This window comes from Lycorma delicatula, chromosome 1, assembly GCF_047948215.1.
Source record: "Lycorma delicatula isolate Av1 chromosome 1, ASM4794821v1, whole genome shotgun sequence".
Classification (NCBI taxonomy): domain Eukaryota; kingdom Metazoa; phylum Arthropoda; class Insecta; order Hemiptera; family Fulgoridae; genus Lycorma; species Lycorma delicatula.
The window spans coordinates 62,849,215-62,875,393 of record NC_134455.1 but is presented as its reverse complement, the minus strand read 5'-3'; the positions used below and the strand labels follow the sequence as shown (position 1 = coordinate 62,875,393).

Sequence of the window (26,179 nt, the reverse complement as noted above, 5' to 3'; positions counted from 1 at the left end):
CAAATAACTAATTTCACCAAAAAAAGGGAGTTATATAATTATGAGAGAACTGAATAAATTAGAACAGTAGAAAAGGTGATCCAAATAATAACTTTTAAACTTTAAACTCAGTAATCTTTACTACAAAATTTAAGATAAAGATAACATTTTCTCATTTAATTTTTAATAATTAATAAAAATCTTCAACATAAAAAAAAAAAAAAATAATGTTTGGTTTAACAAATAAATAGCATTATCTACTTACAAATAACTCCAAAATCATTTCAATACATGGTTTAAAATTATCTCAAAAATAACTTTAGATGATGGAAAAATGTCAAAATTTGCTCTTTAATATTATATAAAATTTTGTTTTTAGAAATTTGTCATTATAGACATTAAATCTAAAACTGGATTCCCGTGTCTCACAGGAACGCTGTGTAATTTATCATAATTTCCTGACCACAGAATCAAGTGTTAAAACAGAGACATCATGTACTAATGAAAGTATAGGTTTATCGCAATAAAGAAGTTGAACATTACAAAGAACTATAGTATAAACTAATTCTTTCAAGACAAAAAACATCATCTTCCTTCTTTGTATCAATCACTTAATAATGGTTCTGCAGAAAAACTATGAACCTGACTAAGATAAAAACAAAGGAATAAACACGCTAACAATTGCACAATCTTTTGGCTAATTCAAATTATTCATCTGAAGATGAATAAGAAAATGATATTATTTATTGTATTCAATATTCTGCTTCATGTCATTTGAAAGTCAAAATCTAGTGATAAACAAATGAATTTGCAAGAAAACAGTGTGACTGTGCAGACACTAGGCGCACTAATCATAAAAATGCCAACAAAGCAAATCCTTTTTAAAAATAAGATTTGTTTGAAATAGTTCCATCAATGTTGGATTAAAAATAATATGTCCCAGACAAGACAATAAATTACTCTGATTAGAGGTAATCATTATATATATTAATATATATATATGCTGCCCTCCTGAAAGAGGGCAGCAGCTCTTTCAGTAGTTGTTAGGGGCATGAGTCACAATGACTTAAACGGCCATATCAACATCAGTCAGTCCTCTGAGTACTGCGCAGCTGAAAGCAATAGAAAACTACAGCTGTTTTTTTTTTTCCAAGAAAATGTGGCTCTCTGCATTTTCACATAATAATAATAATGGAGGCGCCTTCCTTGGTAAAATATTCCGGAGGTAAAATAGTCCCCCGTTCAGATCTCCGGGTGGGGACTACTAAGGAAGGGGTCATCAGAAAAGTAAAAAATAACATTCTACGAGTCGGAACGTGGAATGTTAAAAGCTTAAAAAAGGTTGGTAGGGTAGAAAATTTAAAATGGGAAATGGATAGGGTAAAGGTGGATATAGTAGGAATTAGTGAGGTTCGGTGGGAAGAGGAAGGCGACTTTTGGACAGGGGACTTCAGAGTAATTAACTCAGCGTCAAATAACGGGCAGGCAGGAGTAGGTTTCGTGATGAACAAAAAGATAGGGAGGAGAGTGGAGTATTTCAAGACGCATAGCGATAGAGTCATTGTAATAAGGATAAAATCAAAACCTAAACAGACAACGATTGTTAATGTCTATATGCCTACAAGCGCCCATGATGATGGTGATGAGGTAGAGTGTGTATACGAAGAGATTGACGAAGCAATTAAACACGTAAAAGGAGATGAAAATTTAATAATAGTTGGAGATTGGAATGCAAGCATTGGAAAAGGCAAGGAAGGAAATATAGTGGGTGAATACGGGCTGGGCAAAAGGAATGAAAGAGGGGACCGGCTTATAGAGTTTTGCACGAAGTATAATTTAGTAATTGCCAACACCCAATTTAAAAATCATAATAGAAGAATATACACTTGGAAAAAGCCAGGCGATACTGCAAGATATCAGATAGATTATATCATGGTTAAGCAAAGATTTAGAAATCAACTCGTTGACTGCAAAACTTACCCTGGAGCAGACATTGATAGCGACCATAATTTGGTGATAATGAAATGTAAATTGGGGTTTAAAAACCTGAAGAAAAGGTGTCAGATGAATCGGTGGAATTTAGAGAAGCTTGAGGAAGAGGAAGTAAAGAAGATTTTTGAGGACGACATTGCAAGAGGTCTGAGTAAAAAAGATAAGGTAGAAAATGAAGTAGAAGAATGGGAGAATGTTAAAAAGGAAATTCTTAAATCAGCAGAAGCAAACTTAGGCGGAATAAAGAGAACTGGTAGAAAACCTTGGGTTTCAGACGATATATTGCAGCTGATGGATGAACGTAGAAAATATAAGAATGCTAGTGATGAAGAAAGTAAAAGGAACTATTGACAATTAAGAAATGCTATAAACAGGAAGTGCAAACTGGCAAAAGAAGAGTGGATTAAAGAAAAGTGTTCAGAAGTGGAAAGAGAAATGAACATTCGTAAAATAGACGGCGCATACAGGAAAGTTAAACAAAAATTTTGGGGTACATAAATTAAAATCTAATAATGTGTTAAACAAAGATGGTACAGCAATATATAATACGAAAGGTAAAGTCGATGGATGGGTGGAATATATTGAAGAGTTATACGGAGGAAATGAATTAGAAAATGGTGTTATAGAGGAAGAAGAGGAAGTTGAGGAGGATGAAATGGGAGAAACAATACTGAGATCTGAATTTAAGAGAGCATTAAAAGATTTAAATGGCAGAAAGGCTCCTGGAATAGACGGAATACCTGTAGAATTACTGCGCAGTGCAGATGAGGAAGCGATTGATAGATTATACAAACTGGTGTGTAATATTTATGAAAAAGGGGAATTTCCGTCAGACTTCAAAAAAAGTGTTATAGTCATGATACCAAAGAAAGCAGGGGCAGATAAATGTGAAGAATACAGAACAATTAGTTTAACTAGTCATGCATCAAAAATCTTAACTAGAATTCTATACAGAAGAATTGAGAGGAGAGTGGAAGAAATGTTAGGAGAAGACAAATTTGGTTTCAGGAAAAGTATAGGGACAAGGGAAGCAATTTTAGGCCTCAGATTAATAGTAGAAGGAAAATTAAAGAAAACAACATACCAACGTATGAAAACGTAAAGAAAACAAAACCAACATACTTGGCGTTTATAGACCTAGAAAAGGCATTCGATAACGTAGACTGGAATAAAATGTTCAGCATTTTAAAAAAATTAGGGTACAAATACAGAGATAGAAGAACAATTGCTAACATGTACAGGAACCAAACAGCAACAGTAACAATTGAAGAACATAAGAAAGATGCCGTAATAAGAAAGGGAGTCCGACAAGGGTGTTCCCTGTCTCCGTTACTTTTTAATCTTTACATGTAACTAGCAGTTAATGATGTTAAAGAACAATTTAGATTCAGAGTAACAGTACAAGGTGAAAAGATAAAGATGCTACAATTTGCTGATGATATAGTAATTCTAGCCGAGAGTAAAAAGGATTTAGAAGAAACAATGAATGGCATAGATGAAGTCCTACGCAAGAACTATTGCATGAAAATAAACAAGAACTAAACAAAAGTAATGAAATGTAGTAGAAATAACAAAGATGGACCACTGAATGTGAAAATAGGAGGAGAAAAGATTATGGAGGTAGAAGAATTTTGTTATTTGGGAAGTAGAATTACTAAAGATGGACGAAGCAGGAGCGATATAAAATGCCGAATAGCACAAGCTAAACGAGCCTTCAGTAAGAAATATAATTTGTTTACATCAAAAATTAATTTATATGTCAGGAAAAGATTTTGCAAAGTGTATGTTTGGAGTGTCGCTTTATATGGAAGTGAAACTTGGACAATCGGAGTATCTGAGAAGAAAAGGTTAGAAGATTTTGAAATGTGGTGCTATAGGAGAATGTTAAAAATCAGATGGGTGGATAAAGTGACAAATGAAGAGGTATTGCGGCAAATAAATGAAGAAAGAAGCATTTGGAAAAATATAGTTAAAAGAAGAGACAGACTTATAGGCCACATACTAAGGCATCCTGGAATAGTCGCTTTAATATTGGAAGGACAGGTAGAAGGGAAAAATTGTGTAGGCAGGCCACGTTTGGAATATGTAAAACAAATTGTTAGGGATGTAGGATGTAGAGGGTATACTGAAATGAAACGACTAGCACTAGATAGGGAATCTTGGAGAGTTGCATCAAACCAGTCAAATGACTGAAGACAAAAATAATAAAAATATATATATATAAATGTCCAAACATCCTCTAAAAAATTTTATTACCTGAATAAGTGTAATGTAAATATTGGTAACTTTAGATGATGCAGCATTTTGTGCTAACTGCACCAGAATTGAAAATGTATCCTGAGGCATATCCTGAACAGAATGTTCTAATAAATAGAAGGCCAAAGCATAAACTGTAACTAAGCTTTCTTCAGTGATACTGAAAACATAAGTATTATTAAAAATGGAAGATACAAAAAAAATTATATAAATATAAGTCTAACAAAAATTTTAATTACAGTTTCAGGAAATAAATTTCTGATTAGAAAAAAATTAAAATAATTATTTTTTACTTCTATTCATTTATAATTAAACAAATACATCTATATACATAATGCAGCTCAGGATTTATAAATTTAAGGCCCGTACCTCAACTGCTTCTGTCTCACTGCCTCTCTCAAATGCTACAATACAATCAAATTAATGGTTTTCCTGACTGACCATGTGGAATGAACTCCTGTTCTATGAGAACCTTCCAATCAAGGAAAACAATCAATACTAGATGTACATTGACTTTGTATTTTTTTTTTTACTAGCAATTCTTTTCTTTTTCTTCCTTCTTTTCTGTTCCTTTTACTTTTGTTCCAGTGAGCAATCGCAACACCAATGTTGCTGCAGCACAATGCACGTTCAAGATTTCAGTTAAGGCCAAATGACAAAAAACTTTTATACATTTTCACTTCTGATACTTGATACAGACAGCCTATTGATAATTTCCTTTGAAAATAGTATGCACTTTTCCAATATGACAGTTGATATTTATTTGTTCCTCTGGTAACTATAGTCTAACACCTGCTTAAAATTACCTTATTCCTTTTTATTTTTAGATGATAAGAATTGAATTTGTTGAAATGTAAATTGCAAAAACAAATACTGATAACTTTCCTTCTTTGAAACTGATATGTTGCTTAAACATTGCATGTAGCTAGCACATTCCTCTCCAGAAACTTGATATAATATTTTAAAATCCCAAGTGAAAGTTTTCCCCAATTTAAAATAAAATTTAACATGTACAAATTTTTCAATGCTCTTTGTAATTTTTATTAGAGACTTGCCATAAGCAACTATCACAGCCTAATCAAAGTTTCCATAAAATATAAACTAAGAATGATAGTTTCATGAGGGTAGTGTGAAAGAATTGTTAAACTGCTTCTCTATAACCACACACATCATTACATCATACAGTAAATATTCTGTAGTCTAAGTTTCTTTCATTTTCATCACACAATCTAATCATGTAGTATGATTGAGACTAAAATGAATGAAAAAATTAATAAATCAACTTTGAATGAATGGCTACTTTTGTTAATAAAGAAAGAAGCATTCTTAAAACAATTTTCCCATTTATCTATTCATTCATGGAGACCTACTTTTGGAAAATTGGTTCTAGCATAGAAATAATCTCCTCATGATAAACAATCAAAAATAAAATAAATTTAAATACTGGAACTGATATAGGCATACTTAAGTACACCCATGTCATTTTGAATCAACCTCAAATATAAAATGATGCAGGCTGCAGAACCAATACCAAAAGAGAATGGCTTACCAAAGAGACAAATGAAAAGCAACTGGCAACAAATATGCGGATTGATGATTAAAAAAGAAGTATAAGAAAATTTAAATTGGATACTTCCTTTAGATATAGAACATAAAAATGCATTTTTACGTTTTTTACAAACACAAATTTATTTCCTATTAGGCAGATAAGTATGAGTTTGAAATGATGTTAATTAGATTAATTAATGATATAAATTCATTTTCATATGCAATATCTTGTTAATACTGAAAAAAATTTTTAATTCTATGTCATTTGCCTACATGGCATTTAGGGCTTTTATCATAGACAGGCACTAAATACTATCTGGAAGATCTCATGCAGATAAATGAATCATTAGAGCATACTGCATTTCATAAGTAATATTTCTACATTGTCAATAATATTACAAACAGCCAAACTCTCCACGTAGAAGGGCAACCTGAAAAGAACTGTATTTCTATATATTACATATATATTCATTTTGAATTTCAATAATTATTTTTGGCATTTTTTTCCAATCATTTATTTCGGAATACATTATTTAATTGCATTAGTCTTCATTCATTCATAATTTGCAAACATGACAATTTTTCACAAATCAATAAAAAATTCAGGCAATCTATTCTTGATATACAACTATACTCTTTGGTTTACTTTATTGTCTGCATAAATTAGACTGTTTAATTTTCCTTTTAAGGTTAGAAACTAAGGAAAAATTTGTGGGTGCCAAGTTTCGGTTACATAGGAGATATAGAAAGAAATCATGATTCGACGTATGCATGTTTAATTTCATAATCATAATCTGATGATTATCAAATTATAGACCATCTGATATAAGACATCAATCATCCTGAAAAATGGTATACTTAATAACAGCAAGCCTCTCATATCAGGCTCACCATAGAAAGTAGAAGTTGAGTGGTTTCTTGGCAGAGCCAATTATACTATAGCACATCAGCATTACAAAAGCAGTGAAAATCAGTCAAACATGTGATATCTTTGGTCTGTTCATTACTGGATTTGGCTCAATAACAAACATTATAACTTTGAGAGAAAGAACCTCTTACTAGTTCCATATGTACTTTACATGTACACATGTACCACAGTCATAACTAAGACAGTGAAAGATGGTGAAAACAAAACATTAACATAACCCTTTCAATGGGACACAGTATATTACATAGAGTACCTCCAGTTAGGATGAGAAATTAATCTCAAAACTAATATAAATAATAAAATTAAAATTAAAATTGTAAACAAAGAAGTTAGGCTTATAAAGATTTATAAACTTCATATGCTCATTAAATTAAAAATTATATACACCAGACCACAGATAAATAAAAAGAAATAACAGTGGTAATAATAATAGAAGTAAATATACATCAGTGATAATGAATGCAATACAAGCATCAAAGTATCTTTATGAATTAAAAAACTTCTTAGTGTGTTAGGTTTTATTATAAAATATTTTCATTAACTAAATGGATTTCAAATAGGCAACATAATTACTTTCACATTATTAAACAATAAAGATTTGAATAAAAATACTGATTTTTCAAGTCAAAAAATTGTGTTAGAATCAAAAATCCTGACTCAAGATTTCTGTTAACTAAATGATAAACACAGTATTTATGGTACTGCAAAGTAGGGGATGAAATAATGGATGGTTTGTAACATATAGTAAATGTTAACAGGCAAACCAAATTGGTTTCCTGAATTTTTAGCAATGGCACTGTAAAGACAAACACAAAATATACTTAATTTTAAAATAAAATATCTTACTCTGCTGAAATTTCTGAAGATACATTTTTAGAAATGAAATCTACAGATAGTTGAATTAACTTCTGCCTGGTGTCCACAACCGGTGTCTTCTGTTCAATAATTTCACTATCAGTCTGGAAAAAAAAGAAATATTAAAATCTTTTTAAGGTCAATAATGTAATTTGATATGTATGTCAGGAGAAGATATAAAAATCAAAAAAATTAACAATCTTAACTAAAGTAGTTCAGTTGATTATTACCCTTCTTACTGAATGTGTTACTTTACTTCTTATTGTTGTGAAATAAAGGAAAATTAAATTACACAAGACTGTAAAATTTGGGTTGTGGAATGTTTTTTAAGAATGTTTTTTTAACTTTTGATAATTTATTCCTATGTATTTTTTAGTTCTGAATTCGAAAATTACCTTCATTTTTTCATATCAAGATTTTTTGGAAATCGCAAATTTCATCTGTAAGACGTTGAAAAATTGCAAAATTTAATACTATAAAATAGACATAAAACGTGGCTAACAGGTTGTGGACAAGACTTAACAAGATGTTACATGTTTATTTGTAGCTATCCGCACTACTCATGTACCATGCAACTACTATCAGTGCTGTTTCAACCATCAGCATGCAAAAATAAGAGTTTTTTCCATCCACTGTGACCAAATGCTTTTTTGTCGGTGGAAAATATATTTTCTGGCCGTAAAGTAAACTTTCCATTTTCGTAATGGTTTCAAGAGGCTGCAAAAATTCTGCAGATTCTTCTTTTACATTTGTGATGAGTTAATAATAGAAAGGCAAAAGCAAAATATAACAATTTTCATTTGACAAGTGTACTTACTTCTTGTATTTCTAAGTGAAAGTAGGAGATCAAGACAAAACTTGGGCTCGCCACTAAATTCGCTACATATGTGTTGAAGGACTTAGACGGTGATCAAAGGGTGAACAAGAAGCGTTCAGATTTGGAGTTCCAATGGTGTGGCGAGAGCCATAAAATCACACCAATGATTGTTACTTTTGTTTGACTGTTCACGATTTCAATTTGAATAATAAAAAATGGCACGTCTATCCAAAAACGCCATCTGCTTTACGCCTGATTTCTCATGGTCCAAACGTTACATTTTTAAAAATGGTTTCTAAAGTGGCTTCAGTTCAACTGGAAAATTTACCTGATGTACATGGTTCCACAAGTGATTTAAATGAAGATAACATCAAGGAGTACGAACCTGAAGGTAGCTTTATTTACAGTCTGAACTAAACAATTTGGTTTTGAGACTTACATTTGACCAAAGAAAATTCAGAATTGCTTGGTTCAAGGATTAAATAAAAGAACCTGCTAGCAGCTGGTACCTAATTTTCCTGGTTCAGGTATAGAAAAAAGGATTTTCTTCTATATTTTTCAGAAGAAGGAGAATTAGTCTTCTGCATTGATGTACGTAACTTTTGATTCAATTTAAGATTCTGTAAGAAAGTACTGATTGGTGACTGTTCATAAATTCATCCAAAAGATGCTTCAAAGTTGTCCTTCTTCACAATGGGAATATGTATTTATCAATACCCATCATACGTTCTGTCCATTTAAAAGAGGGTTATGATAATTTGGAATTCATTCTCGATAAAATAAAAGACAATCATAAGTGGATTACGTGCGGCAATCTCAAAATAATATCGATGCTCCTAGGACAGCAACGAGGATACACAAAGGTACCTTGTTTTTGTGTGAATGGGATGACAGAGTCAGAGAAGATCATTGGATACAGAAAGATTAGCCAAAAAGAGCTTCATTAGAACCTGAAACCAAAAAGGTCTCATGGATCTGAATAAAGTTCTCCTTCCACTTCTGCATATAAAGTTAGGCTTGATAAAGCAATTTGTCAAAGCCTTACCAAAAGAAGGTAAATGTTTTAAATACATCTGTGACAAATTTCCAGTTTTATCACCAACCAAACTAAAAGAGGGTGTCTTTACTGGTCCTGACATTAGAAAACTTCTCAAAGATAGTAATTTTGAGAAACAAATGGAAGTTGCAGAAAAAGAAGCCTGGGAAGCCTTTAAAGACGCAGTAACCAACTTTGTAGGCAATAAGAAGGATCTGAACTTCAAATCAATCGTTGATAACATGCTGCAGAAGTACAAAAAAAATCTAGGCTATTCCATGAGCTTGAAGGGTCACTTCCTAAATTCACATGTGGACTACACATATATAATTCCTGAAAATCTGGGTGCTGTTAGCGAAGAGGTGGGTGAGAGATTTCATAAGGACATGAAAAAATGGAATGGTGCTATCAAGGAAAATGGACTGCTATGATGATGGCAGACTATTGCTGGATTTTACACTGTGATGAACACTACAGAGAACATAGAAGGAAGCATGCAAAGCAGAGTATACGCTGTCCAAAGAAATTTTGACACATGGAATAAAACTGTTAAGTATTTTACACACTTCATCATTAAGGGTAGGTGAAGAGAGGGGGGGGGGGTTGTCTTCCAAAGGCATGACTACCTCATAAAAATTAAATAAATAAAAATAAATTAATTTAAAATGCACTATAATAGATATCAGGCTTATTTTGTGGTAATTTTCATTAGAAATTAAGAGGTCAATGACCCCTCCTACCTCTTTACACCACAAAACTGCTATAAGAATGCATACTATAAGCCAAAAAAGTGAATATATATATATATATATATTATATATATATATATATATAATATATATATATATATATATTATCACATTTTCACAATTTTTCATATTTTTACAAATTCTAAAATTTGAGATTTGCAGAAAATCCTGACGTAATGGAAAAATTGGAGGTTATTTTCAAATTCAGCGCTAAAAAATATGTAAGAAACGATTATCGAAAACTAAAAAAACACAACCATCGAAGGCTTGTGTTATAGTCAATAAAATCTAATTAATTGACTACAATCATAAAAAAATTTTTTCAAAAGTTTTGGACACAAAATTTTTTTTAATTTTTATTGAATTAAACAAAACCAATAACAATTTTATTGAATTGAACAAAATCAGAGAAACGGAATGTAATGAAAACGCCACAAGCCAAAATTCTTATTAATAATTTCATCAATACAACTACGTATATTGATAATCACAAACTCACACATATCAGAATTTGAAAATGCATTTCTTAACAGCAGGGATATGAAGGCAAATTAAGCTATGTAATTAGTAACACAGAATTCTTTTTATTTGATATCCATTCTTTTGATTAAATTGTCAATCATACATGTATTTGTGATGAGTTGTAAAATCTACATTTCTATGCAGAGGTCTTGCTAACTTCAGTGATGAATTGGTACATCTCAGTTTGTCATCAAAAAAATTCTAGATTTAAATTTTAGTCAGGCATGACATTATCCTCATGTAAAAATTGTTTCCATGCTCAAACATTAAGCTTTTGTGGTGAATTATTTGTTAGCTTATCCGTAAATAAATTCTTGCAGATGATTTTTTTAATTCAGAACATCATTTCTGACACCCAGTTGCAAGAATTATTTTAGCATATATTTCCTGACACTTTTATGCCAAATAAATATAAAAAATTTCTTTCCTTACTGCTTTTGTAAGAAATGTAAGGCAGTAAATAATGGACATTCTGGACATCATTACTCATAAGGGTCAGTAACATTATAATAAACTACTGCAATCTTCTGGAATATCATTGTGTAAACTACTTCCTCAGGTGAGAATTTCTAAAATAACAATTATAAGAGCAATGATGCTTAAAATTACAATCTTGAAAAATGAGTACTGTTGAAGAATTTATTACAGTGTCATATGAAATAAATTACTGTAAGACACTCATAAGATATTAAATAATGTTGATTTTAGTAATGAAACATGGTCCCATTTAAGCAGTAACATTATCACAAGAAGAAATGCCCCTTATATTTACTAATATATGACTTGATACATCAATAAGTTACCTAAAGCATATCAAATGTTCAGTTACAATCATATGTCTCAAAGCTTATATTTAGAATTTATAATGGGAAAAAGAATGAGGCGATAGATTTTTAATCATTACTTTATTGAATAATTATCGTTTCCAGTGTTAAGCGACTGAATATTTCCATATATCAGCAAAAATAAACAGTATACTATGCTAAGTTGTGATAAAAAGAATTTTCTAGTGTTGAAATATTAACAAGCACTGATTAAAAAAGGAATGTAAACCAAGAATTTATAAGTTCACATTCATATAAGAATTTAAACAAAGAAAAAATCAAAATTTTTGTAAACACTTTCATATATACGAGGTGCGACAATAAAGTAATGAGACTGATTTTTCTTTGCAAGATGTGGCAACCCTGCAGCTTGCGTAGGCACACCATCTTTGACCTTGATCTATAAGCTACTTCTAGTCCAAGCGACACATTGATCCAACTGCTCAGTCGTGAGTTGTGCTGTAATAAGTGAACACGTGTTTGTGTCTCTCATCACAGAAATGAAACCGCAAAATATTGCGCAATGGTATGCCATTTCTTTTTGCGTTAAATTGGGTGAAAATGCGACGACAACTTATGGTAAGCTTCAGAAGGCTTTTGGAGAGGAGGTTATGTCAAGAGCTCAAGTTTTTCGGTGGCATAAAATTTTTAGTGAAGGCAGAAAGAATGTTGAAGATGAAGACCGCAGTGGACGACCATCTACCTCACGGACAGATGTCAACTTGACCAGGGTGCGTGAAATCGTACGATCTGATCGAAGATTATCCGTGAAAATGATTGCAGAAGAACTCAACATCAATCGAGAAACGGTTCATCTAATATTAACTGAAGATCTTGGTATGAGAAAGATTTGTGCAAAAATGGTCCCCAAAAATCTCACACAACAACAGCGAGAAACACGGAAAAATGTGACAGCAATGTTAGAGCAAATGGAAATCAATCCAGATTTGTTGAGCCGTGTTATCACTGGTGATGAAGGTTGGTTTTTTCAATATGATCCAGAGACAAAACACCAAAGTTCGCAATGGTGCTCAAAGGGATCACCCAGACCAAAAAAAGGTCGCATGTCAAAGTCAAAAGTGAAATGCATGCTTGTGTGCTTCTTCGATTCCAAGGGAATTGTTCATAAAGAGTGGGTGCCTCCTGGACAAACAGTTAACCAATATTTCTACAAAGAAATTTTAGAAAGACTTCGTAAACGAGTTCTTCGTATCTGTGCCAACATTGCTGATAATTGGATTCTGCATCACGATAATGCACCATCCCATACTGCTCTGTCAGTACAGCAATTTTTAACCTCAAAACAAATTTCAGTACTACCACAGCCACCTTATTCACCATATATCGCTCCGTGCCACTTTTTTCTATTTCCAAGAGTCAAAATGGCGGTCAAGGGACACCATTTTCAAACAACACAATATGTCCAAAAAGCTGTGATGAGGGTCTTGGAGGATATTACAGAAGATGAGTTCCAGAAATGTTACCATCAATGGCAGAAGCGCTGGAATAAGTGTGTGCAATCAGAGGGGAACTACTTTGAAGGAGACAACACTAAACATGACTAAAACGGTAAGCAACATTTTTTTTCACATCAGTCTCATTATTTTATTATTGCATCTCGTATATATGTTTTACCAACCACTAAATTTTCTCCAAAATATCTCACACAAGCTTGAAAAATTAATAGCTTATTTTGAATCTTTTCAAGTATTACAGTCATATATTTATAAACAGATAGTTTTTTAAGTAAATTATGATGAGTGGCAATTACAAAAAGAAGGCGGTAACAATGAACAGTTAAAAACATTATATAAATATTGAAGCTGAATTATGGTGAATCCTCTAGTCTGGCATTATGCATGCAAAGGGTTAATACAATAAAATGAATTTATGAAGAAAATATGCTTTAAAATCATTCACAAATAAAAATCTCAAACTAAGATTAAAACTGGTTAATTATAGATCATCATACTTAGCATGTGACTTTTATTTACTTGTAAAATTAAAATTGATTAATTATTAATTAACACATTTACGATTTTTATTTCCTTGTAAATAATTTTTAAACTTTTTCACTTTTCTTATTTACTTCCTTAGTCATTTATCACTGCTCACTCTTTGTATAAAAAAAATACACTACTTATAGTGATTAGAGACACCAAAAGTGGACATATATGACATTAATAGATAAATAAGGAATTGAAGTAGACACAACTGCCAATTAAAATTAAAATGCATAATAGCTATAATATGTTAATGTGGGTAGCAATGTTTAAATTTAGACTGAACTGCTAGAGACCCTTCAAATCTATAAAAATAAGGTATCTATTGCTGCTGAGCGAGATGGTGAGTTACTTCATAAATAGTTAACAAAAGATTTTCATTACATTAATTAGAGACCCTTAGAATGTTACAAACCAACAACCAAAATATCTTAATCTCCTCATAACTACATAATTACATTTTGTTTACACATTTTTTTAAGATAAAACTTCAAAGTAATGAAACATAACATCAAGTGATCTTGGGACTGCACCATGGATTGTACTTCTTAAAGTAAATATAGTAACTATGCTAAAATATTCACTCATTACTCCTGGACAAGACAGTAAAATATCCCAATCAGAGGGAGTTGCTATGCTGGATGTCCCCTTCATCTATGGTCTAATCTTTATGTCTCATCCCTTTTTCTTGGATGTTCAAATTGTGTCAAACGATGTCCTTGCTTTATCTGTGTACCATCTTAACACCTTCAAGCAGCTAACGGATATGACAGCAATTATTCTGGAGTTCAGTAAGGTGATGAATTCATCATCAGGATTATCTGGGAGACTGAACAAAAACCCTAACTACAGACTGTGGTGTTTGTTATAAATAATAACGTAAAAAATTATATAACTATATAAACAAATACATCTTATTTAAAGAAAAAGAAACTAACCTTTACCATAAGTTGACTTTGTAATAAATATAACAACCCATGAACAGCAGCTAATTTAGTAGGATGAAAATTGCCTTTTAAAGAATTATCTAATAATTTGAGAACACGATCAGTTACTTCAGTTTCCTGGAAATAAACAAAATATGTATTTTTTAAAAATATCTGTTTAAGAATAAGCTCACTAATGTGTAATGTATGATGCTCAAACTTAGTAAAAATTATGCTGTTTCTTTTACACAAAAGTTTTACAGGTAACCAGTTTTGCATTAAAATTAAATTATTGTTAACAAAATTACAATTTTCTTTGACCAAAAAAAAAAAATAATAATAACATACCTTTAAGTCAGAAATGAAATTTACTGATAAAAATTTACTCTTGAGTAAATTAAATATAAAAATGAAATAAATATAACACTAAGTTTAACAAAACTGACAATAAAGATTAAATGAATACATTAAGATTGTAAAATTATACAAAAATAAAACGTAATTAAATGAAATATTATAAAGATGATATGAATAAATATAAAATTTATTTTTAATTTAATGAGATTGATTATACAGATGAAACATCTAAGAAGTTAAAATTAAAGAAAAGTTTCCTCTATTCTCTCATTTCATTCTTCATGTTCAGCCTTAGAACCAGAGACCTGATATTTTCTGCCAGTTCCTTTTTTAATACTCTTTCTTGATTAACATTTTGATGCAGTAGGCGCAATGTGACTGATCAATGAGTTGACGTTGACTGATTTCTATGATATAAGCATGTCTTTGAGCTTAATTTCTGCTGTTAAAGCATATCTTGCAACGTATTAGTAATTTGGTTTTACACTATTTGTCTACTGTATGACACATTAATGGCTTGTTGGAGAAGTTTCTTTTAGCATTAAAATGAATCTTTTTTCACTTGCATCTTCGACTTCTTATATAAGTACAAAAGTATTGTATATTTTTGCGTCATGGCATCAACTCAAATATATGAACCCTAATTTTATAAAAAATTGATTTATTTAATCTATATGGAAACAGTCACTGTACTAATCTGAATTAAGAATTAACTTTAATTACTTTGCATTTGGATGCAAAGATTTATTTTCAGAAAATAACTTTACCAAAAATTTGTATGAGTTTTTTCCAAGTAATTAACAATTTTAATAAATATACTAAAATATAACAATAATCTGTTATTTAAAAAAAAAAAACATTAATTTTAATGAATATTCACTTTTGAAAGACACAGAAATTCAATTTTTTTTTTTAAATTATACATGTATCACCTAAACCTCTCTTCTATCTTAGAGACAGTAGTATTTTTTTTATAAATGTTAACATTTATACAAAAAATAAATCATAACTGTAATTATCTATTTATAGTAAAAAAAATTTAGAAATTATGCATAGTATTGTAAATAGATATGGATGCACTTAATGTTTAATTGTGTGTGCATATGAAGAGAGTAATAACTGAAAATGTTTGCATTTCCAAAATGTTCTACAGTGATGTAATTAGAGACCATCACAACTACCAACAAATTATATTTAAGTACTTAGTTTTACTTAAATTATGCAAATCCAGCACAGCTCAATAAACTGAATTTGATTGGCTAATTTTAAAACTAGTCCTCTTCATTAATAAAAAAAATTCATGTATATCTTCTACAACCACTATTTATTACCCAGACAGTTTTGTAATAAAAACAAGAGCAAGTTTATGTGGCTTAGAATAGAATTAGAAATTTCAAGTTTTCAAGCATATTTCAGTTTTTGAAAATATGAATAAAGTTTTGGAGAATGATGTCAGTAAAAATATCAAATGATGAAGTTTTAGCAATTTTAAAATCTATTTAATACAAACTGACTATTTATATATGAAATACATTATTTGAAAATAGAAATTTGTACAGTATCAATAAAAGATTTTAAATTCTAAACTTTTTTTTTGTTGATGAAGACTCTCCTCCTTAACTGATAATTTCTGTATTCAAAATTTTGGGCTATTAACTTTTTTTTAATTAATGAAAAATATTAAACTATCAAATCTACATAAATATTCTAAAAAATAATCATACTGTAACAGATTTTAAAAAGGAGGAGATTTTCTATTTTACCTTAAATACAATAAAAACAAGATGATGTATGATCACATCTTAATTTTTACCAAATGTACAAATTTTGATCCTTTTTAAAAAAATTTAAAAGGAAGTTCTTTTAATAGTTCCTCTGTAAAATGCTTCCCAATAACATAAGTGGTAGCAATAAAAAAATCTAAAAAAAAAATAATTTATTAGTAAGAGTGCCAATTTCAAAGAATTTTCATTGACAAAGTAAGCTTTTTTATTATTTCCAGTACCTTCAGCTTTGTACAATAATCAATTACCACCACAGTATCATCATTATGCCCACAGACTTGCTTGATAATCTCTCATATATTTAACTGAGGTGATGAGAATGATCCTTGATGGTCTATTTAATATATGCTCACAAATTAGTGAGAGGCACTATAGATGTTGCTTGGTAATCACTTGAGAAGATAATTGTGTATTACAAAAATCAATTTTTCTTTAACTAAACTGCAATTTATACATCTTCATTCCATAGAATCTTAGTTCATGCTCGATAGTAGAATTTTTATGTGTTTTCTTTGCATTCCTCACTTTATTAAGTAAGAAAGTTTCACACCTTTCATGTTTTTTGTAAAATAATTTTTTCCAAATCATCAGGTTTTTTGCAGGCCTACCCATGATTTTATTAATACAATATAAAATATTAAATATAAAATAAACTTAATAAAGTAAATAAAAAATACATGTAAATATTTAAAAAAAATCATTTAACTCTTTTAAATATTGATTTTTGAAAGTTAATTCCCGATTCAAAAACAAGCAATCACCGATATTGAACTGTTTTTAATTTTTTTAACTTAAAAAATAAACATTTTAAACAAAAATTTACTTGAAACTGTTCATTATGCTTCTTTTAATTTTAATAATTTTTATATGATATTCCTAACATAATAGTTTTTTAATAGTTCTCACAACTTCTTGATGCAATTATACAACAATTACCTTACTTTATTTATAAATAAAAGCTGAACTGACATGTGGGGTTGTGGTATATGTACCTCACGCTTCATCTCTCACCATTCGAGGATACTCATAACCTAATCTATTTGTCATGCATAATTTCACTTCATTCATGTAGGTATTTACTCTAAGTGTTGTTATGAGTAACATACAAAATGATTATTAATAATGAATTACGATTTTTAAAAAAAATGACTAATCTTTTACATCTATTTACAATGTAAACTTTATATGAAAAAATCAGTGAAAAGGGTAAGAAATTACATATATTACTTTGAACTGTGTGTATTTGTAAATGTGGACCTGTGCCAGTTTGGTTTGTACAACCTGTAGTTACATCAAATTATTATAATTAACTCACTCATATTAACACAAAATTACATGAATCATGTAAAGAATAAACTAAGTGTAGAGGATAGGGGATAAATTAATTGGTTCAGAAGATGGACAATAATGGATAGAGTAAACAAGTACAAGGGTAAGTCAATTATTATCTGCAATTTAGTTATACTTTTGTTTATGTTGGTAGTACTGTCATGTTGCGTAGATGACGCATGCGTGGTTTAATTGTTGTTATGGCTGTGCAGGTTTGATGCTGCTAGGATAGTTACATTATCGCTGCCTAGCCGTTAACCATGGCTGCTCCGCCTTCTGTGATCAGCAACGTTCAGTGATCCGTTTTTTGTGGTCTGAAGTTGTATCAGGGGCTGAAATTCATTGAAGACTTTCTGTACAGTACAGGAACTCCGTTGCCGCAACGGAGTGTCTACGAATGGATTGAAAAATTCAAAAACGGTCGCACAAGTGTTACGCATGACAAAGGAGCCGGACGACTGTTTACCGCCACAAATGAGGAATACATTGAGCATGCACGTGACATGGTTTTCTTAGACAGACGAGTAACTATTGATGAAGTGGCACATCGTCTGCAAATTAGTCACGGTTCTGCCTATGAAATCATCCACAACAGACTTGGGTTTTCATAAAGTCTGTGCAAGGTGGATCCCAAAACAACTCACAGAGTTGCATAAGCAAACGCACTTGGACATCTGCCAAAAACATTTGGATCACTATGGTAACGAACGACATCTTCTTAGACAGAATCATCACTGGTGATGAAACATGGATCCCTCATTACGAGCCGGAGAGTAAACTGCAGAGTATGGAATTGAAACATCCAAATTCACCCTGAAAAAAAAGTTCAAGACCCAACCATCCGCAGGAAAACTGATGTTTATGGTGTTTTGGGACTCACAAGGCTCAGTACTGGAACATTATGAGGAAAGCGGCACGGGAATAAATAGTGTGCATTACAGTGAGATGCTTACTGCCAAGCTGAAGCCTGCAATTTGAAGCAAACGCCGAGGACTGCTGTCGAAAAGTGTTGTGTTGTCGCACGACAATCCCCGTCCACATAATGCTGCCCACACTGTTGAAACGCTCCAGAAACTCAACTTTGAAGTACTGGCTCACTCTCCATATAGTCCTCATCTTGCCCCTTCTGACTACCACTTGTTTGGTCCACTCAAAGAGGCATTAAGGGGCCGTCGATTTACCTCAGACGAAAGAGTGAAATAAGCGGTGCATTCCTGGCTCGCAGCTCAACCAAAAACCTTCTTTTATGAGGGCATCAGGAAGCTTGTTCAACAATGGACCAAGTGCGTTGAAATGCAAGGGGACTATGTTGAAAAATGATGTACATGTAAGTTTTCTATTTGTATTGCAATAAGATTTATAACTACATTGCGGATAATAATTGACTTACCCTCGTATAAGTATTTCTTAAGCGGAGTAGTTAAATATAACTTACCAGTGCTGGTAAAACAGAAGCAGCCTTGCATACAGCAAGTACAAGATACTGATGCATTATTTCATCTTCTTGAGGATGACTATGAGACAATTCTAGGCATGTGTCTAGCATCCATGAGAAATGAGAGCGTTCAAAGAATAAGTCTGATACACATAATGTTGAACGAACTATTTCTAATAAAACATTTAATGATAAACCAGCCTGGAAAAATAACAGAAAAAATCTGTATGTAATTCATAATAGATTCAATATTTATTAGCTAGTAGGGATTATAGTATAATTTATATGCTAAAGTTATTAATGTTACAATGTTCACAGCTGAACAATGACTTTGAAAAACAAAAGTAGTTGTGTGAAATCCTTCACATAACAGTTACAATAGACTGTTACTGTAGTGCATAGACTTCATAATGAAGTTTCTTATAAGAATTTTTGTTTTAATAGATCTATGGTACAATCTTAGGCACCACAAACAAAGTTAGGTCTCTTCTATTCTTTTTATTAAAATAAATATAGGATTATACTCTCCACTCTGAAATCTATTCTGATCATTTTAAAATACAACACGTTATTAACAATGTAAATAATAACATACTGAACTACTAAAGCATAGATTCCTTGATTTAGTAATGTCTCACTCCTTCTAGCTATTTTGATAATTAAAACTTATATAGTGTTAAATCTATACTTTAAATTTTAAACAAAGTGGGTTTATATTTGAAAAATCAGAATTACAGAGTTGCCAGCTCACATATCTGCAATAGTACAAGCTAGAGTACGAGAGGAGCGAATATGAGGGAGAGGTGTGAGTAAATGAACAGGGTGATGAAAGACAGTTGATTGTTCATGATGAAAATTGGTAATTTTTAAGCCTTCTTAAAACTTGTGAACATTATTCATAAAGGTCATCAATAATTTAGATGTCTATTACACAGAGAACTAAGAACAATAAGAGCCAAAATCAAACAATTTCCAATTCTTTTCTCTCGAGCTTATACCTTTGAACTTAAAAAAAAGAAATCAACATATTTTAACAGATTAAAATTTAATCTTCATTACAGTTCAACAGAGTCATCTTCTCAGTTTATTAGATATTTCACTGGATGATAATAAAAATAAAAATTAATTTGTAATAAAAAATAAATTACAGTGATTTTTTACACACTGTTTAAATGATTGTAATGATTGCATTTGGGAGAACACCAACGTTTAGTACATGATCTTGATGCTTCTAATAGTAACTTGAAATTATAATAATTGATTTAATAACTAAGTAAATAAATAATGTAATGCAATATTTATTACATTACCTTTTCTCCTAAATCATATAAAGGCTAAATTTCATATTATTATATTATAGTTATAACATAAGGAATTGTAAACAAAATTAGATAAATATATATATTTTTCACATACGCTAGGTTGTGTCCACTCTGAATAAAGATCTAGCAAAAATTGAATGCAGGAACGTACATCAAGGCTCAAAGCAGTTAATCTCTGTTCTTGTTCAAGGAACAATTGACATAATTCTGAAAAAGTACATATTTTCTTTATTATATGTACAATATTAATTAAAACCTCAAAATATAAAAATATTATTTGCAATAAAAAGAACTTACTGGAAAGTTAAAATACGTAAATAAAACTTCCCCAATTAGTGGAAATATCTGATTAATAATAGACGTTTCAATTTTGCTAAGATTATGTTTTTTATAGGGTTAACAAGGTTTGTCGAAAAAAAAACTGTTCTTTTTTGAAAATTTATTTATTTGTTGTATGACTTATCAGATTTATTCCCATCAAAGAAGTATCTTTTATTATTAAAATATAGCTATTATTTAAATATAGCTAAGTTTTTCAAGCATGTGTCCTGGTACACATTTTATGGAATAGCCTGCATGACCCACAGCCAATTTTTCTTAATTTTTTCTGTGTCAAAACAGCATTCTTTCAAGGATGCTTTCACCTTTGGAAACAAACAGAATTCGACAGGTATCAAAGTCAACAAGTACGTTGGGATACAGGGATACAACTGTTACATTAACACATTGAAGCTGAAGCCCGAAAAACTTTTGGGCCTTCGAATTTAATTTTATATAAAAGCTTTCACAGCTTAATTTTGTGCTTATGGTTTCGTGAACCATTCACTGAATAGTTTAGTTCAAGACACTCTATCACTGTTCTCCATCAAGGAATTTTGAAATTATAAAAGTAAAATAAACTATTTGCACATTGAGGTTGTAAATGTTATTTACGGTTGAGTTTTGTTCTTGAAGGGTATATTTCACAGTTTACTGCAGTAAGGTTTTTCTTTAAATCAGTGTTATTAATTTAGTGTCTGTGTTTATTGTGTTTTTTGGTAAGGTTACAAGACTAATAATTCTTGTTTTGTAATAACAAAGACACTTTTAATTACGCATGTTTTATTTATTTTCTTCTGTGTTTTATTACTGACAACTGACTTTATGAATGTTTTTGTTTAGTAGGTCCTACTCCATGTACACTTTCTTGTAGTTACTCTAAGACAATTTTTCTGTTATTATTTCATATTTGTGTAAATTGACAGACGTACAGTTTTTATAGTTTTATATTGTTATAATGGAAGAGATACGAGGGGTTTTTTTTTTTCAAGGTCCGATCGCTTTCACAGTTTCCTGCATGCTTTTCCCCTTGTGAAAATTTGACAGTAGATGAAGGAATATGTGGTTTTTGAGGAAGGATTCGGTTTCTGAGTTTATAATAAAAATAAACCAGACAAGTATGGGATAAAGTTGTACATCGTGTGTGAAACTCTTCAACCAGATATGTTCTTCAGCTTTAACTTTATACTGGCAAAAGGGATGATAATTCAGTTATATCACTATTCCAGAGACTACTGTCTCAATATCTTGACAAGGGGCATACTGTATTCATGAACAAATTTTACACTTCACCAGCTTTATTTGATTTTTATGGCAGAGAAAAACAAAAAAGCTGTTCGCACCTGTATACCAAATTGCAAAGAGTTACCTAAACAAAATGTAGTATCAAAAAAATTGAAGAAATCTTAATCTATTTTCATGAGACGTGAATACCTAAAATGACTAAAATGGAAAGACACAAGAGATGTTTTAACATTGTCATTGTCAGCTCACAAAATGACTTGAACAAATGTTCAAGTTCGTTCAAAGTAGTGTATGATTACAAAAAGTGTATGCTTGACAAAAATAAAAATAAAACCGATGTTAATAGAAATGACCACATCATTGCCTATTACCCTTTCTAGAGGAAACAAATGAAATAGTGGAAAAACTCTTCTTACATTTTACGATGGCTGTTTCAAATTCATTTCTCCTTTATTGTGAATCCCCCGACCTCCAAACTTGAGAAAAAAACATTTAGAAAAGTTTATTGAGTCACTTGGAATAGAACTGAGTAAAGTTGGATTTCTTGCTCAAGAAATAATTCCTATATCAGTTGCTTCAAACAGATTCACTGGATGTCACTTTCCAGACAGGATTCCTCCCACAGAACAAAAAACTCGGCCACAAGGGTTTGTAAAGTGTGTTTGGAAAAGAGTAAAGCATCTACTGGGAAAGCAGGAAGATAAGAAACTGGTTGGTGGTGTTCCGACTATGGTCCAGCACTGTGTCTTTTGGACTGTTTCTTACTATAACATACCAAAGCCAAGTACATATAGACTAATTTCACATTTGCTTTTTGTACATATTTATTGTTATAATTAAGTGAATACTATAGGTTTTTATAGGTAGTAACTTTATTTTAGTTTTCAATCTTGTAAACTTAATGAAAAAGCATGCAGTATAATGAGTTTAACACAGCCACAATTTTATTTTTTCACTTTTTAAACAGCATATTCAATGAATCGTAAAACAAATGGTGAGTGGTCTAACTTTTTTCATTTATACACTAAAATAAACTACATGATTTGCTCTTTAAAATGGTATATAATGTACTTTATATTCAATTCATATTAATTTTAAAACAAATTTTAAAAAACTACCTAAAAACCCAGAGGCCACCAGGTCTAAGCATGGCTACAATGGCTAGGCATCAATGTGTTAAACTACACCAAAAATTCCTGACTAGGGAATGGTGAATGCTGGAAGCATTTAACATGTTTTGCCAGGAGCACACCCACATTTTGTTTGCTCATGTTAAAGCCTTTTCCTTCACAATACCACTCTCAAACGATGCATTACTTTCAAATAAACTCTTTATTAATGTTATGACCATGTGGAATGTATTCATAATGAAAGACATTATTCTGATTAAGAGATAACTAACATTATTATCTTCAAATCTGAGTAAATTTGGTCTACTTGATCTAAAATGTTGATCAATGCCAGTCATAAAACTGTGTGTTTTATATAATCTTCCTCTTAAGCTTCTTGCAACATTCCCCTGATTTCAAAAAAAAATTTCATCCATCCATTGCTTTTCAAGAACCTTTATTTCAGAAAATGATTACAACCATAACCGTATCTGTATGCGTACAGATTGGAAATGAAACAGTACATTATGACACAGCAAACGGAATATTATTTCTAAACAATTCCACTACGGACTAGCACAGTAGCGAGTATCAACACAGCAAGTAATATTTCAAAATATAATTTTCTTTTTGGAAAACCCACTGGTTTAAGTCAGCCATCATAATAACAAACACGATAATGACATATTTTGCTGTTTTATAATTAAAAAAAAAAACCAAACAAGTGCCTTTATTATAATATATTATTGATAAAATTATATTTACAACTAATAAATTTAAAAAGAAAACTATAAAGTTTTATTTACATCAATAGTTTTCTATATCATTATGCTGTTATGTGTTAACAGCACATATATTTTTTTTATAAATTATCTAATACCTAATAATGTGGTCTTAAAATTACAAGTCCCACAACACTAGATAAGATTAAGTAATAAGGAACAAATTCAAACCAAAACATCTGAAAGTATCAGAAACTCCTTTATGAATACAACACAAGAATTGTGCAATAAAAATTTTAAACCACAGAGTAACATTTTAAACATTAGTAAAGTAGAAGAAGTTCTTTCCAATAATTTAATGCAAACTGGATATTTTTACAAAGGCATACAGCATATAAAATATATTTTCATAACAGAATAAAAAACTCTTGCTGAACTCAACACTTCAGTTAACACTTCTTAATAAAGGAAAATTTAGGATGAACGACATTATCGGTATCCATCAACTATGGGAAGGGAGTTTCAGAGGTTTAATCATACAAAAAAATAATTAATTTAAAATAAGTAACAAACCAAAATGATATAACAACAGAACCCAAAATTATCTAAGTCAGCATTTCTCAACCTGGGAGGGAGTCTCTGTCAAGCAGTGGTTGTGAAAGGACATGTATTCCAGTGCTCTATGTTATATGTGTGCACCTGAATAACATTTCCAGTGTCGTCACCAACATACCGTTAGGATGCGCAGTCCAGCCAGCGATAGCATTATATCTTTTGTTTGACTTTCAGTCAAACTGGATAAGTTTTAGCATCATTTACTTTTATTTTATTTTAAATAAATGTCTAACAATTTGTTAAATATGCAGATTTTATTTTTAGGCTTAGGACAAAGTAATTATATTACTTTCGAACTATTTTATAGATTAAGTAGCGATTAGTATTAAGTAAATCATTTTTACTTAAATTATTTAGTCATTCACTGATAGAGACTTTTTCAGGTTTAACCACCCCCTTCTATTAGCAATTTACACTAATATAAGCCATTATAGACTTAATTTTTATTTTTGTGAATTTAAACTTATACTAGTGCAAAAATTTAGATATAATTTTTTTTTATTAATTTAGGTGACTAATCGCCCACCACCTCATTCCCGGAAACTTCCGGCAGAAAGTTTCTAACCTTGGGAGCTCGGAAAAGGGCCAAGCATGAGGTGTTGGTAGCTGTGAACACTGAATTCATATTGCCAATCACAACCAAGGGCAGTCCAGAAACAGCAGCCGCCACCATGGAAGTTACAGGGGAAACCCCCTCAGAACCATCGGTCGAGAAGAGGGAGAAAATCCCACACGTAATGTTGGACTGCCCTAGGAAATGGCCCACATTGGAGTAGCCATATCCGCCATAGTCTGTGGGCCCCTGCAAAGGACCAGACTTTCAATAAGGTGCAATTAAGCAGCAAGGCAATTTCCGGGAAGTGCAGAATTTTCTGCACTTGAAGGGCATCGCCTTCCACACCTACCAGCTCCCTAAGGAGAGAGAGCTTAAAGTCGTGGTCCGGGGTATCCCCTTTGGGGCCACCTGCAAAAGTGGGAGAGGAGCTCTCCTCACTAGGCTATGACATGGCGTCAGTAAAACAGCTGACCACAAGAAACGGTAGGGAAACCCCTACATGCCTTGTGGCACTTAAAAGAACTCCAGCCAACAGAGGCATCTACGACCTGGACAGTATGTTTTACTGTAAAATAACAGTGACAGCATTCATGTCATGAGGGGGCCCCCTCAATGCCACAAGGACCTACTCCAGTCCTTGATTTAATGCCTCATGATCTTACACACCCAGTGTGGCTAGGCAAAACTTTGCAACTGCTGCAGTGGAATGCGCATTCCATTTCAGGCAAGACGGCAGAGCTATGCTGTCTGGCCGATAACCTATAAATTGATGTGATACTGTTGGCAGAAGCGCACCTCAAGCCCGACAAATCACTAACCCTTCGGAACTATTTCACCTACAGAACCGACTGGGTAGTGCCACGCCAAAGCCCTGCCAGTAGCGGAACCACTACTTTAGTCCACAGACAAATCACGCATATGCGGGTCGAGGTCCACACCAATGTCATGTGCA

The 26,179-nt window shown here is 31.5% G+C and overlaps 1 protein-coding gene across 3 annotated transcripts in view; it reads right to left on the bottom strand.

The window, feature by feature from the left end:
- The window catches only part of htt (huntingtin), a 310,315-nt gene that overhangs the window by 33,980 nt on the left and 250,156 nt on the right, over positions 1 to 26,179 (bottom strand). For all 3 annotated transcript variants that reach the window (XM_075355687.1, XM_075355696.1, XM_075355705.1), the window contains 5 exons: positions 20,757 to 20,869; positions 19,341 to 19,541; positions 14,448 to 14,573; positions 7,550 to 7,662; positions 4,228 to 4,387 (listed from right to left, as the gene is read on the bottom strand). In XM_075355687.1, coding sequence (XP_075211802.1) covers positions 4,228 to 4,387; positions 7,550 to 7,662; positions 14,448 to 14,573; positions 19,341 to 19,541; positions 20,757 to 20,869 — 713 coding nt within the window. The remainder of the gene's footprint in view (positions 1 to 4,227; positions 4,388 to 7,549; positions 7,663 to 14,447; positions 14,574 to 19,340; positions 19,542 to 20,756; positions 20,870 to 26,179) is intronic.